The 14110-nt window shown below is 51.7% G+C and overlaps 1 protein-coding gene across 2 annotated transcripts; it reads right to left on the reverse strand.

Annotated features, from left to right (window-relative positions):
- Nucleotides 1–836: 836 nt before the first annotated feature.
- SCN1B (sodium voltage-gated channel beta subunit 1) lies at nt 837–13025 on the reverse strand. 2 transcript variants are annotated; one of them, XM_036346593.1, is made up of 7 exons: nt 12624–13025; nt 11191–11238; nt 10887–11053; nt 9918–10158; nt 2100–2241; nt 1541–1612; nt 837–1453 (listed from the first exon to the last, which is right to left on the reverse strand). In XM_036346593.1, exons 2-6 carry the CDS (start codon nt 11213–11215, stop codon nt 1546–1548), a joined length of 642 nt encoding a protein of 213 aa, XP_036202486.1. In that variant the 5' UTR covers nt 11216–11238; nt 12624–13025; the 3' UTR covers nt 837–1453; nt 1541–1545. The 2 variants fall into 2 exon arrangements, with proteins under 2 accessions (XP_036202486.1, XP_036202485.1); XM_036346592.1 differs by lacking the exon at nt 11191–11238.
- Nucleotides 13026–14110: the final 1085 nt, after the last annotated feature.

Genomic DNA, 14110 nt, shown 5'->3' on the forward strand with positions numbered 1-14110 from the left:
CCAGGGGACACACTAGTGTAGACTTGGTGCTGCTCAGCCCCTCGTCTCCCTCCCCTCTCTCTCCTTCCCCCTCTCCAACTCCCACCACTCCAGAGAGACCCACACTGCTGAGGAATGAGTGAAGAAATGAAATGGAGTCACTATAGTCGGGCTGTTAAATGTCTAAAGTCAGTTAGGTTAAGGTATAAGGAAACAATTCTCTTTTTGCTTTGACTACACTTGGAACTAGAACTTTTGAACTTTTCAGCTGTGCATCAATGGCTGGAGATAGAAACCCTATAACCGCCCCCTGAAGAACTTAGGGAAGACTGTTCATGTACCCAGACCCCTGACATCTGGTCACAACTTCAGATCCATTCAGAAGCCAAGAATGCAGAACTGATTTTTCCCCTCAAGAATGTACTTTTTACTATAAGAACTCTCAATTTTCATCTCTTCTTGGGAACACGCTGGGTAGTACACGATAGTGTTTGTTTGCAAACCCCAACACCCTTGAATACTTTGCCGCTTTTAATTTTAACAAAGCCTCCTGATTCATTTATGCTGAATGAACCAGGACCGCCCGCACTGCCTCCTTGGCTCCCTCTCAGGCCCCCTCCCACTCATGGTGACTGCTGAGCTAATGACACCCCGAGTCCCACATTAATCAAGTACTAAGTGGCTGCACTTGCTGGGCTTCCAGGCAGGCGCTGCGCCTGAGACACTGCACCCACCTGCTCCTTCCCCATCCTTTTCCCTGAATGTGTGTGGGGAGGGCAGGTCCCAGGGAAAACTGAGGCTCTTGGATTTGGGGGTGGGGTGTAGAGGGCGACTGGGTTCACGAGAGAGACTAGAAATCAAGTCCAAGAATCTTTATTTCACGAACAAAACTACTTGTGTAAAGAGAGACGAGGCTGTCTGGACCACTTTCTAAGTGGCCACAATCCAAGGCTGGTGAGAGAGGGTGGGCTGGGCAAGAGTGCATCACAGGAGAGGAGACCCCAGGTCCAGCCAGAGGAAGCAGGAGGGGAAATGTCGGTGAGGGCTGAAGAGGGTTCCAGAACCCCCTGCGCAAAACCGTTCTGGCCTTCACGACCCTGCTGGGCAGGGAGGGGCTGGGCCCCATAGTGCGTGTCTGAGCGGCCAATGTGTGCAAATCAGCAAGAAGGAGGGGTGCGGAGCCGCTGCCCCCCTCACCGCCCCCCCCCCCCAAAAAAAAACAGGCAGCAGAAGCAGGGGCGGTGGCAGCGGCAGTATTGCTTTAGCCATCATGCATGGCGAGAGTGGGCAAGTGGGCGGGAGGAAGAAGGCTGGATTAAGGGTGTGAGCTAAGCCACCTGTCCCTCCCCCCCTAGCAGCTCCGCTGGCAGGACTCTGAGGCTGTGGAGGCCCAGGAATGGCCAACCCCCATTGGGGGCAGGCTTTGCCCGGAAGTTCCCCATTAGGGCTGGCTCTTCCTTGAGGAGCCCAGGGCCTAAAGGTGAGGGAGAAACAGGATCAGGGACCTAGTGAACTGACCCCCTCCCAGACTTACCAGCCCCTGCCCACACAGCCACCTTACCAGGGCTATTCAGCCACCTGGACACCCGTGCAGTTCTCTTTGCTTTCTGAGGTGATGGCCAGGTATTCCGAACTGTGGGAGCAAAGGCCAGGTGGACAGGGACCCCTTCATCAGACTGGCCCACCGCCAGGAGACTGAGGAGGGTTTGGTCTCTGCCCCAGGAGCACAGGGCTCCGGGGTTAGAGAAAGGAGGGGCGACAGGCTGGACTCCTAGTGACCCACAAGAAGTCCAGGCTGGAGTCTGGAGTCCTGAGTCTGAGGCAGGAGAGGACTGGGGGCTCAAACTCCTGGGTCCTGGGGAAGAAAGAGGCTGGGGCCTGGACTCCTATATCTTTGGGGGACAGTATGCTGGGCCTGAACCCTGAGTCCTAAAAGAAGTGGGGCTGAGAGTATGAGAGAGGAGGGTGCTGGGACCTTCTCCCATCTCTGATAACAAATGTCCCCCTCTAGGGACAACTGGCAGATGGTGCCCCGGGTTGCTCCCCTCCCCTCCCCACTTAACTCCTGCTCCCCTCTGGGTGTCCTGGGTGCCTCCCCCCTCCTCACCGACCCCACTTACGCATTTTCTTGCGCAGCAGCCTCTGTGGCAGCAGCGATCTTCTTGTAACAATAAACCATCTCAGCCACAAGCCATATGGTTAACACCACGATGAGCACATACATCATGATCTCAGACACGATGGACGCCATGTCTCTGTTGGCTGCAGGGGCCAGGCAGGACGAAGTGGCAGCTGAGGCCAGGCTCAGGAGGCATGACCGCCTGAGTTCCTCAAGCTTGTGTGCCAGCTGGGACAGTGGCTCGACCTCCCTGGGCCTGGTCTGCACATGGCATGGGGGGCTTCCCTAGTGTCGTCACTGTTACTGTGGTTCGCCACCAGCTGTGACGGGCTGCAGGGTCACCTCATCCTGCCTTCCTATGTAACTTGAGGGTGCATCGGTGAGGGTCAGGTGGCTGGAGGTGCCCAAGAGCTAAAGCTCTGCAACCAGAAGGCTCGGGTTTAAATGCAGGCTCTGCCGCTTGCCCGCTGTGTGACCTTGGCAAGTGCCTCAACCTCTCTGGGTCTCAGTTTCCTCATCTGTAAGAAGTTGATCATCCTATCTCCTTCGTGAGAGTGATGTAGAATTAAAAAGGCTTTAAAAAGTCGTAGACTAGTGCTTGACATATAGATGTCAATAAGTGTGTTCTATTATTAATATTATTACTGTTACTATTGGGGCAGTACAGCATGGTACTTAAGAGCAGGGGCTCTAGGGCCAGACTGTCAGGGCTTTGCCTCTTAGTAGCTGTGTGACCTTAGGCAAGTGACTCTCCCCCTCTGGGCCTTGATTCCCTGTAAAATGAGGGCGAGAATTCTCATGCCTTCTCACAGGGTTGCTGGGAAGAGAAAATGTCAGTCAACATCCCTCAGGTGCTTGGCTGCACTCACAGACACACTGTCTAAGCACTGGCTACTGCGCTGTTTCCGGAAACCCTCTGTCCTTCCACAGCACTGGCTCCTTTCATCGGGCCTAAATTTAAACTGTAACAGGAGTGCACTTAGCCAGGGGACCAGAGTTGAAGGCCACTGTGGCATCCTGGGCCAGATTCCGCAGGTGTCTGCATCCCCAGCCCCTCCTCTGGCTGGCCAGTACCTCATCTTCCCCCCACTGGGCCCATGTGGTCTTCCTCCCTGTCAGTGCGCACTTCCTGCTGCTCACCCGCGCAGATGGCACTGTTGCTTTCTGGGCCAGAGCGAGGGAGGGTACAGGGCCGGATGCTTCTCCCCTACTTCCCCACAGGAGGAGGTGGGGACAGGGTTTCACACTTCATTCATTCATTCATTCATTCACTCAAAGGATCTCATGAATGCATCTCATGCAGTGAATATGTGCTCTCAGCCAGGCTCTGTGCTTTGGTCTTCATCTGAGCATCTCCCTGACTCTTCAAAACAACCCCAAAGGTAGAGACAGTTCCAGTTTCCCATGTCAACTGCCCTCAGGAAGCACACTGAGTTGATTGATATATGTTCAATACAGCTCATATCACCAGAATTCTCAACCCTGCTCCAGGAACTCAATGCCCAAGTGGATTTAAGTAATTTTGTACCTCCTGCTCTTCCAATCTGATGAGGACAGTGACAGACACTGCTCTATAGCTCATTTTCCAGACAAGGATACTGGGGCCTAGAGAGGGGAAGGTGCTGAGCAAGAATGCACAGCCAGGGCTGGACTCGGCGCCAGGATTCAACCCCGACTATAACTGACTGCAGGGTCTGAGCTCCTATCTGCTCTGTAAAGCTTCCACAGCCAAAGAAAGACTTGGTAATAGCTGCTGTACAGAGAGTGCCGTCTCCATCGACCCACGCAGACATCTCAGGTGGAGGACCATCGTTCTCCCTCGTTACAGATGAGAAAGTGAGGCACAAGGTCACAGAGAAGCTCAGAGGCACCTTCTCTGGGGAGATCTTTGATATCTTCAAAAACCCCAAATCTTACAGGCCGGACTTCTCACCAGCCTCAAACACTGCTCTACCTCGAGACATTCTTCACTCCTACTGGGCACATCTGAGGAAAGAGTGAGGAAATCAACTGATATCACTGTGCTCAAGCTGCTAAATTACTAAAATCAAGTAGGTGGAGGCAGAGGAAATGATTCTACTCCTGATTCCGCTAGTCTAGAAACGTAAACTTTTGATCTAATGCTCACGTGTCCAGACCTACTACATCCATTATCCAGACCACCAGACACCTGGGAAATCACATCTCGGGTTAACCCAGAGGCTTGGAAGGTAGGACTGGTTTTTCTCATGAATGCACTTCTTACTGTGAGAGCTCTTAGCTTTTCTTTCTTCTTCAGAACACTCTGGGTATTGTCTAGTTGTGTTTCCAGTTTGCAAACCTGAAGACTTTTAAATAAACTTGATCATTTATTTCTAGCCAAAGACTCCTGATTCACTTACACTTGGCTGATATATCCAAATAGAATTAGCCCTCTTCTCCCATCTGCCAGCCCCACTCCCCGTGGGGGCCGCAGATGCCTCCTACCAGCTTCTGTACCTCTGCCAAGCCAGTGAAGGTCTCACCACCAACACCCACTGCCCCTCCTTTAGAAATGACTCAGTTCATTCCTTAGCAGTTAGTTATTACCAGGAAGCAACGTAGGCTGATAGGTAATGTTGAAACTGCAGGAAGAGAGTAACTAAAATAAAAAAGAATATATCCCAGCCAGTGTGGCTCAGTGGTTGAGCATCGACCTATGAACCAGAAGACCATGGTTTGATTCCCGGTCAGGGCACATGCCCAGGTTGTGGGCATGATCCCCAACAGGGGGCGTGCAGGAGACAGCTGATCAATGATTCTCTCTCATTATTGATGTTTCTATCTCTTTCTCTCCCTTCCTCTCTAAAACCAATAAAAATATATTTTAGAAAAAGACTAAACCGCCGAAACCGGTTTGGCTCAGTGGATAGAGCGTCGGCCTGCGGACTGAAAGGTCCCAGGTTCGATTCCGGTCGGGGGCATGTACCTGGGTTGCGGGCACGTCCCCAGTGGGAGATGTGCAGGAGGCAGCTGATCGATGTTTCTCTCCCATCGATGTTTCTAACTCTCTATCTCTCTCCCTTCCTCTCTGTAAAAAATCAATAAAATATATTTAAAAAAAAAAAAAAAAGAAAAAAAAAAAAGAAAAAGACTAAACTAACATGAAACTTTCAACAGTTTCTACACACAGACACCAAAATAAATAAATAAATAAATAAAGGATATGGCATGGCCAACAATGCTAATAATACAATAATATTATGGGTAGTAAAATACTATTATGTGATGAGTAAGGTTAAAAATACTACAATATGCCCTAGCTGGTTTGGCTCAGTGGGTAGTGTTGGCCTGTGGACTGAAGTGTCCTGGGTTCGATTCTGGTCAAGGGCACATACCTCAGTTGCAGGCTCAATCCCTGGCCCTGGTCAGGATGCAGGAGGCAACCAATCGATGTGTCTCACATTGATGTTTCTCTCTCTGTCTCTCCCTCTCCCTTCCACTCTCTCTAAAAAAAATAAAAAATAATAAAAAATCAATGGAAAATATCCTCTGCTGAGGATTAACAAAAAATTTAAAAATTACTACAATATGGTGGGTGATGAATATATCATAACAAGTAAAATTTTTAAATACTACAATATAATTGATATTTTAAAATACTACAGCATGGCAGGGAATGATAAAAATATGATAGTATCTACTTATATAAAAACCATGGGTGGCGTTCATCACGTCCAGAGGAACCATCACGACCAAGCAGAAGGAAGTCAATCCTGCAGGGGTTGTCTTGGCAACAGCTGCACCCTCCCCCAAGCTGTTTGTTTCCTGGAGCTGTTTCCCGGAGCTGTTTCCTGTACAGGCGGGGTTTGAGGCAGGAACCTGCCCTCTGAGCGTGGAGGCAGATCTTTCTAAAGTGTGCCGCGTGCCAGCATGGCCAGGGGTGAACCTGAGTGGGGTCGGCTGAAAGGCTTAGAAAAGACAGACAAGAGAATGAAAGCCGGGTCTTGGTGGGACACTGCTTCTCTGAGAGACAGCAACCACGCCCACAGCCATGTCTTTATTTTATAGCAGATGCCACGAGGCAAAGTAAGGGTGTGACCAAGATGTTTACAACATTCTCCCGGGTTTCAATCCTACTCAACTACATGCACCTGAACTCTATCAAGCCTACATCACTCAGGCACATGGGGCCACACGTTCGGACCATAGGTTCAAGCTTACAACTACAGCTATTGGCTATAATTGTGCTGGGAGGGCCCTGCCCTCCAAGCTGGGACTTGCACGTGGCAATGAGAGGACTGTGCCCTCTCATCAGTCCAAGGCTTGAACCTGTCCAAAACACTGTAGCAGCTCCCCACAATAAAGTTTTAATTCTGTTTCTTTGTTACTAATGTTGTGGCCCCACCCCATAACAAAGAAACAATTTCCAGAGGATGAGGCCCAGGAATAAGGATTTTAAAAAGATTCCCAGGTGATTCTAATGTGCAGCCAAGGTTGAGAACCACTGCTATAGATAATATTAAACATATATCTAAATGTGCAATTCTTTGTCCAAAAAGGGATCATGTTCAAAAATTAAATGAAGAAATTTTGGATATACTCGATGGAGATTTTCACACATATCTGAGTGATGATTCCATTGATTCCACAGATGATGCTGAAAAGGAAAAATTTCCCATCGAATTTCTTAATAGTATTACTTTTTTGGGAATGCTGTGTCATAAATTAAAATTGAAAGTGGGTGCAATCATCATGCTATTGAGAAATCTCAATAGTAAATGGGGTCTTTGTAATGGTACCAGATTTATTATCAAAAGATTACGACCTAACACTATCGAAGCTGAAGTATTAACAGGATCTGCAGAGGGAGAGGCTGTTCTGATTCCAAGAATTAATTTGTCCCCATCTGACAGTGGCCTCCCATTTAAATTGATTCGACGACGGTTTCCCGTGATGCCAGCATTTGTGATGACTATTGATAAATCACAAGAACAAACTCTAGACAAAGTAGGCATATTCCTACCTGAACCCGTTTTTGCACATGGTCAGTTATATGTTGCTTTCTCTCGAGTTTGAAGAGCATGTGATGTTACAGTTAAAGTTCTAAGTCCTTCATCACACGGGAAATTAGTCAAGCACTCTGAAAGTGTTTTCACTCTTACTGTGGTGTACAGGGAGATATTAGAATAATATCAGTCATTGTTTGCATCACTTGTTTTTATATCACGTTTTTGTTGTTTTCATATCATGTTTTTGTCATTTTTATATCATGCCTCTGTTGTTATATCCTTGTTACTGTTTATTTATTAATAAATTTATATATTATTTTCATATATTTTTACTAATTTCCTTTCATCTCTCACACTTCTATTATAGAGAAAGGGCAAATAGCAATATTAAAATATCTCCACTAATTAATTCCCTTTTTTAAAAAAATATATTTTATTGATTTTTTACAGAGAGGAAGGGAGAGGGATAGAGAGTTAGAAACATTGATGAGAAACATCAATCAGCTGCCTCCTGCACACTCCCACTGGGGATGTGCCCGCAACCAAGGTACATGCCCTTGACCGGAATCGAACCTGGAACCCTTGAGTCCGCAGGTTGATGCTCTATCCACTGTGCCAAACCAGTTAAGGCAATTAATTCCCTCTTAATGTGCACGAATTTTGTGCACCAGGCTACTAGTGGTAGATAATGTTAAAAATACTTTAGTGTGGCCAAAACCGGTTTGGCTCAGTGGATAGAGCGTCGGCCTGCGGACTGAAAGGTCCCAGGTTCGATTCCGGTCAAGGGCATGTGCCTGGGTTGCGGGCATATCCCCGGTGGGAGATGTGCAGGAGGCAGCTGATCGATGTTTCTCTCTCATCGATGTTTCTAACTCTCTATCTCTCTCCCTTCCTCTCTGTAAAAAATCAATAAAATATATTTTAAAAAAAATACTTTAGTGTGATGGATTATGATAAAAAATACTGTTGTATGCTAGGTAATGTTAAAACAGTATAGTATAGAGTATAATATAAAACACTGTAGTATAGTGGGTGATGCTAAAAGGCAATACTATAATAGAGTAGATTAAAAAAAACACTAGAGAATGGGGTCGGGGGCAATGCTGAAACCATAGGCTCTGCGAACACAACATAAAGAGCTCTCTATTATGATAGATGTTGTTAAGAACATAGAGTCTGAGAGTAGAGCAATATGGTAGATAATGTTAAAAAGGGGAGACCTTACTGATCCACGGGTGTGCTTGAGCCCAGCCTCCACCAGGAAGATGAGGGCGGCAGCCTGAGCCAGGCAAGACCACAGATGGAAAGAACCGCGTGCCTGACGGGATCACGGCACCTTCCTGCCCTCCGGACCCTCATCTCAGCATTGATTCCAGAGACAGGATTGACACAGATTATAAGACACAGTATGTGGGGGCATCTTTGTCACAGCCACTCCACTTTCTCCACACTCATGCAGGCGGGGCCCCATCTTCTGTGTGAGTGGCTGCCCACCCAGCATGGTGTCCTACACCAAAGAGTTGCTCAGACATGTCTCCTGCATTGAATTCTGCTAGATCACTTTGGTGTGTGTGTGTGTGTGTGTTTAATATATTTTTATTGATTTTAGCGAGGAAGGGAGATAGATAGAAACATCGACTGGGTGCTTCCTGCACCCCCCTACTGGGGATTGAGTCCGAAACCCAGGCATGTGCCCTGACCAGAAATCAAACCGTGATCTCCTGGTTCATGGGCCGATGCTCAGCCACTGAACCACACCAGCAGGGCTGCTAGATCACTGTGAAGACAGTGAGTCACGCCAAAGCAGAAACGGCAGTCACAGAGGCTTGGTTGGCTTCCAGTTCAGGTCCCAGCCCCATGACCTTGGCCATGAAATCTTACCTCCCTGAGCCTGGGCTTCCCCAACTGTAAGAGCCCCAGCCCAGAGGGTCTGCATCTGCACGAGGTGCTGAGCCTGTCTTGGGGAAAGGAGGGACGGCCACATTGCCCATGATGGTATGTGTGTGCTGCGGTCCCCAAGGGACATCTTTGCCACAGCTTTTTGGTGGTCCAAGGTCTGGGGTATCTCCCCGACTCTCTAAGCCGATATGGCTCAGAGGGCCCTGGAAAATTCCAACTTACATCCTTCAGAATATGGTTCAGAGAAGGGGTCCAAGGCAACTGAGAGCAAAATGATGAAACGGTTCAAAAACATCTTAGATCCTACTACCCAGGGTGGCCTCAGACCTGCAGCACCAGTCTTGTCTGAGCGCTTTTTAGAAATGGTCCCTGGGCCCAGCAGGTCTGCTGGGTCTAGATCCACACATTGGCAAGACTCCTGGAGGGCTGTGTGCAGAATTGGAGGAGCACTACTCTAGGTGATGCACTCATATCTCTTCCCCCATGGTGACACGGGAAGGCGGTTCTCAGGCTATTTGACAAGCCGAACTGCCACCATCGCCCCACATACAGGCATGCCAGCATCTGACACCCAGCGTATCACTCAATCCTCACAACCTCCCTGGGACATAGGAATTTTTCAAACAACATCCTGAAAGGTAGATATCATTACTGTCCTGTTTCCTACAGAACAAACCCTTCAGCTCAGAGACAGAAAGACACCTGCCAGAGGTCACACAGCACAGACAGCAAAGGTTCCACACCCAGAACTTCCATGGGAGAGGCCTTCTGTGACATCTCCATGAATTGAAGGGAAATGGAGGCCAAAGTTGGGGTTGGGGAAAGAGATGCTGTTCCCCTTGCTGCCGTAGGCAGTTGGCTGGCCCAGAATGCAGCCCGCCTGTCCCATACCTGCCATCTGTCCCTCCATCTGGCTGCCAGTGGAGGGGGACAGGCAGGGCCTGACTCACCTTTGTCCACCACCTCCAAGTGGATCTTCTTGACGACGGTGGTGTTGTGCTCATAGTTCTCAAAGAAGAGCAGGCGGTAGACATGGCACTCGTAATCACCCGAGTGGTTGTAGGTGACATTTGTGATGAAAATGGACAGGTCCTGCAGGTCCCTGGTGCCCCGACTGCCGTTCCACACCACACGGCCCTCAAAGCGCTCGTCCTCCTCCAGCTGCAGCACCTCGTTCTCATAGCGCAGGATCTACAGGCAGCGGTGGGGTCACTGCCTGGGCTCATGTCCCCCACCTAGACCTCTATTCTGTCCTTTGCCTGGACACACAGACAGACATATGGGTACACACATGGGCTCAGGCAGGGAGGGCACAGCGGGGCTGGGGTCATGCCTGGGTCTGCCTCAGACCCTGATTGTGCCCCTAGTCCTGAGACACACACTCACACGCATTCCCCTTCACTCCCCCAGCCACTATTCGTTCCTACAATTCCCCCCGGTCTCCAGATATCCGCCTCACTCTCGGACAGAGGCAGCCTGACCCTGCTGATGTAGACCCTAATTCTCCAGTGGGCCCTAAAAGTGTACGGCGCCCCCTCAGCTGTAATTCAAAGCACACATCGTGTAAAGGAGGTCAAAACGTTCTGCTTCTCCTCTATGACGGCCACCCAAAACATTCTGCTGGTACAAAATAATTCCACTGTGCCAACCATGGGCCAGGTGCATCAACTCAGCCAATCCTCACACAGACTACGAGCCGAACACCATGACCGCCCTATCTTTTCAGAGGAGAAAACGGAGGCTCAGACAGGCTCAGTGATCTCCCCAAGGTCACCAGCTGGTCAGTGGTGGAGCTGGAACTTGAATCCAGGTCATCAAGAATAGCACATTATTGAAAGCAAACAATCAGCCCCTCAATCCTGCCCCCACTCAGACACCTACGCTCACCCTCCCACGCCCCGGACTGGGCTCCCACACACCTTGACAAACTCCTCAGTGCCCTTCTGGCGGAAGGTCCACTCAGTGAAGGTCTCAGCGGTGGTTTCGCTGCGGCGCTTGCAAGAGATGCACAGAATTTTGAAGGTCTCCCCGTACACAGCCTCCGTCTCCGAGTCTACCTCCACACAGCCCGCCCAGGCTGAGGATACTGTGGGGACAGCAGGGGCACCTGTCACCCTAGGCCATGCGAGGCTCGCGGGTTGTTGGCCCCTAGGAAACCATCTGTTTCCCCTCAAAAATGATGATGAATGGACAGAGCCGACACAGCCTGGCTCTGCCACTTACTGTGTGCTCTTGGCAAGTCACCCATCTTCTCTGAGCCTCAGTTTTCCTCTGTGAATGGTGAGGGAAGCAATCATCTCTGCTTCTGGAGTTTGCTGAGCAGATTCCGTAAGTTAGGTAACACCCCAAAGGGGAGGGGGGGGATGGCACACAGCAGGGGGCTGGCACACAGGAGGCCCCAATCAATGGGGCTGTTACTGTGCTCAGTAACTCTGAGTATGTGCTGCCCAAGTACCCCTTCTTCAGAAGGCCACTTGTCTGAGGTACTGCGACATCTCAGTGGCGGGTCTGAAATTCCAGCTAGGTTAGAAGTTCAAGGTGGCAGTCATTTCCACCATTATTGCTCCGCAAAACTAGCCAGCTCCAGAGAAGGCTGGGAAAAGGCAAGGCCTCAAAGGGAGAGGTGGGCCCTAGAAGTAGGGAAGACCCACACTCCATTCCTAATCCCCAGTCCCCAACAGCTCCTGCCTCCGTCCTCAGGCTCCCACCTCCTATCAGCTTCTCCAAACTCACCAAGCTCTTTCCTGCCTCAGAGCCTTTGCACTTCCAGCGGATTCCAGTTCCTTTGGGTCCCTCCTCCACATTCTTACCTGCTACCTCCTTCCGGCCCCCACCCCACCCCCACAGGTCACTAACTAATGCTGTGCCTCCAGCTCCAGCTCTGGGTCTTTCTCTTTGTCTCTTCCTCTATTATTCTTGTCCCCTTACTCTGCTGTCCCTTTCCACATTCCTGAATAACTGTCTCTGATCCCCCTCCCCCCCCCTAGGTGTTTTTCTGAAGGTCCCACCACTTCTGTTCGCTCTCCCGCGCTCTTTCCACCTTTCCCTGTCCCTTTTTAAGCTCCATTCTTCCCCGTGTCTACCCGTGTCTCCATCTCTTTCTGCCTCTTTTAATTTGCTCTCTCTGCAGCTCAGATGAACTCTCCTCAATCTCTTTCTCTGTCAAACTCTGCCTCTCTCTCGTCTCTGCCCCTTTACTTCCATCTCCCATCTCCCAGTGGAGCACTCCAGAGTACTCCGGGTCCTTCTGCGTCTTTCGCCCCTTCCCTCTCCTGTCACTCTCTCTTTCAGCCTCTCCATCTCTCCAGCCTGTCTCCGGGCGCCGCCTCCTCCCCCACCCCTAGCCCCCCCTGCGGCGTGGGTGTCACATTGCAGCCCGCGGGGCTCCGGGAGCAGCTGACTCCACGTTTCCTCGCCCCCAGCTGGGCACCCGAAGCCGCGAAGCCGTGCCAGCGGGACCCCGCGGTCTCTGGCCCACCCGAAACTTCACCCTCCCCCCAAGCCCCGCGCCCGGCGCGCACAACTTCTGAGGGACTCAGCCAGGCCGGGGGATGGGCGGAAACGGCCCTCGCCCCACTCTCCGGGGTCCCGAGCGCGACCCCGCCGCCTGGCCGTGCCCCGCTGTGTCCCTCGCCGCGCGCCCCCCGTCCACTTACTCAGCGCCGTGCCGACCACGAAAGCCAGCAGTGTCCTCATGACTGCGCTGCGCCCCTCTCCCGGGCCGCCGGTATTAATAGCGGGGCAGAGGCGCCGGGCCCGGCGGCCGTTAGAATGTCCCCGGGAGCGCGCGGGCGCAGCAGCTGCGGCTCTGGAACCAGCGAGGTGGGGGAAGGAGGGGGGGCGCGGCCCCCCCGCTCCGGTTACCGCCGGGGGCCCAGCCCCGGGGCCCGGCGTCCGGGCATCCCCGCCGTGCGGGTGGCTGCTGTTGGTCAGGCTGCTGCGCTGGCGCGCGCAGCCGGGCGCATCCACCAGATGCCCGGACCCAGGCCCCTTTAGGCTTGGGCGCGGGCCCCGCTTTCCTGCGCACTGCAGCCGCGGCGGCCTGCGAGGGAGGAGGGAGAGGGAGGGGGCGGGATGAATCACCGCGGGGGGGCGGGGGGGGAGGGCGCGGCAGCCAAGCCTTTGCCGCAGCGGCCCGGGAGGCGCCCGCTCCACCGGCCTCTCCGGATGGCTCAGGGACCACGGCTTCTGGGCAAGGGCGCATGGTCTGGGTGTCCGGCCCCTTAAGATGCTGGGAACCCCCAGCATCAGAGTCTGGGAAAGGTCACCCCCAGAATCACAAGGGGGCTGGGAGGGCAGTTTGGGGGCAGGGCTTAAGAATTCAAATTATAGAGATCATCCCCATGGGATCAAGAGCGTCTTGCTGGACCACCAAGTGATCCCTGCATCAGGACAGGGCATGGGGAGATGTCAGGCTAGGACCACCTGTAATACTCCAGACCCCTCCCAAACAGGAGGAACACCCTGGATCCAAACCAGAGGACACCCTGGGAGGTTGGGGTGCTATCTTTCAGGAGGATGCCCCCTCCTTTGTCTCTGACATCATCTTGTATTCCTCTCTCTCCCATGCCTAAGCTGGCTGCCCAGGTCCCTGCTGTTTCCAACACACCAAGCTCATTTCCACCTCAGAGCCCTTGCCCTTGCCCCTCTGTCTGCCTGGACCACTCTTCGCCCAAGTATCCACAAGGCTCACACCAGCTCCTCCTACGGCTCTTGGCTTCAATGTCACCTTCGTCAGGGCTCTGTCCATTCCAGGGAAACTGCCTCCCCCTTCCTTACTTGACCTCCTTTACTTGTTACAATTTTCCCCTCACAGCCGTTGTCACCAGACATTGTACTCTTCCTGTATATAGTTTCTCTGTTCACCATGTGTCACTCCAGTCCTGGAATATACATCCCCAGGGTGAGGACACTGTCCTGTGCACCTGTCTCCAGCACCCTGAACTGTGCCAGGCACAATGTAGGTGCTTGATAAATATTTGTCAAGTGAATAAGCAAGTGCCAATGCCAGAGTCCTTGTGATATGCTGAATCCATTTCTAACCCCTAAACATGCGCAGCAAGTTCTATCATTAGCCCCATTTCAGAAAGAGGAAACTGAGGCTGAGTCGCTCCCTCGGCTAGGGCCATGCCCCTGGCCTCAG

Source organism: Myotis myotis, unplaced genomic scaffold, assembly GCF_014108235.1.
Source record: "Myotis myotis isolate mMyoMyo1 unplaced genomic scaffold, mMyoMyo1.p scaffold_m19_p_19, whole genome shotgun sequence".
Classification (NCBI taxonomy): domain Eukaryota; kingdom Metazoa; phylum Chordata; class Mammalia; order Chiroptera; family Vespertilionidae; genus Myotis; species Myotis myotis.

Bases quoted from the DNA above. Each gene is read 5' to 3' on its own strand.
- SCN1B (XM_036346592.1), bottom strand. From the start codon at position 12,663: ATGAGGACACTGCTGGCTTTCGTGGTCGGCACGGCGCTGA. The intron at 11,054-12,623 runs GTAAGTGGACGG...CTGTCCCCACAG, and splicing joins CGTGGTCGGCACGGCGCTGA to TATCCTCAGCCTGGGCGGGC. The intron at 10,159-10,886 runs GTGTGTGGGAGC...CGCTGCCTGTAG, and splicing joins GCACTGAGGAGTTTGTCAAG to ATCCTGCGCTATGAGAACGA.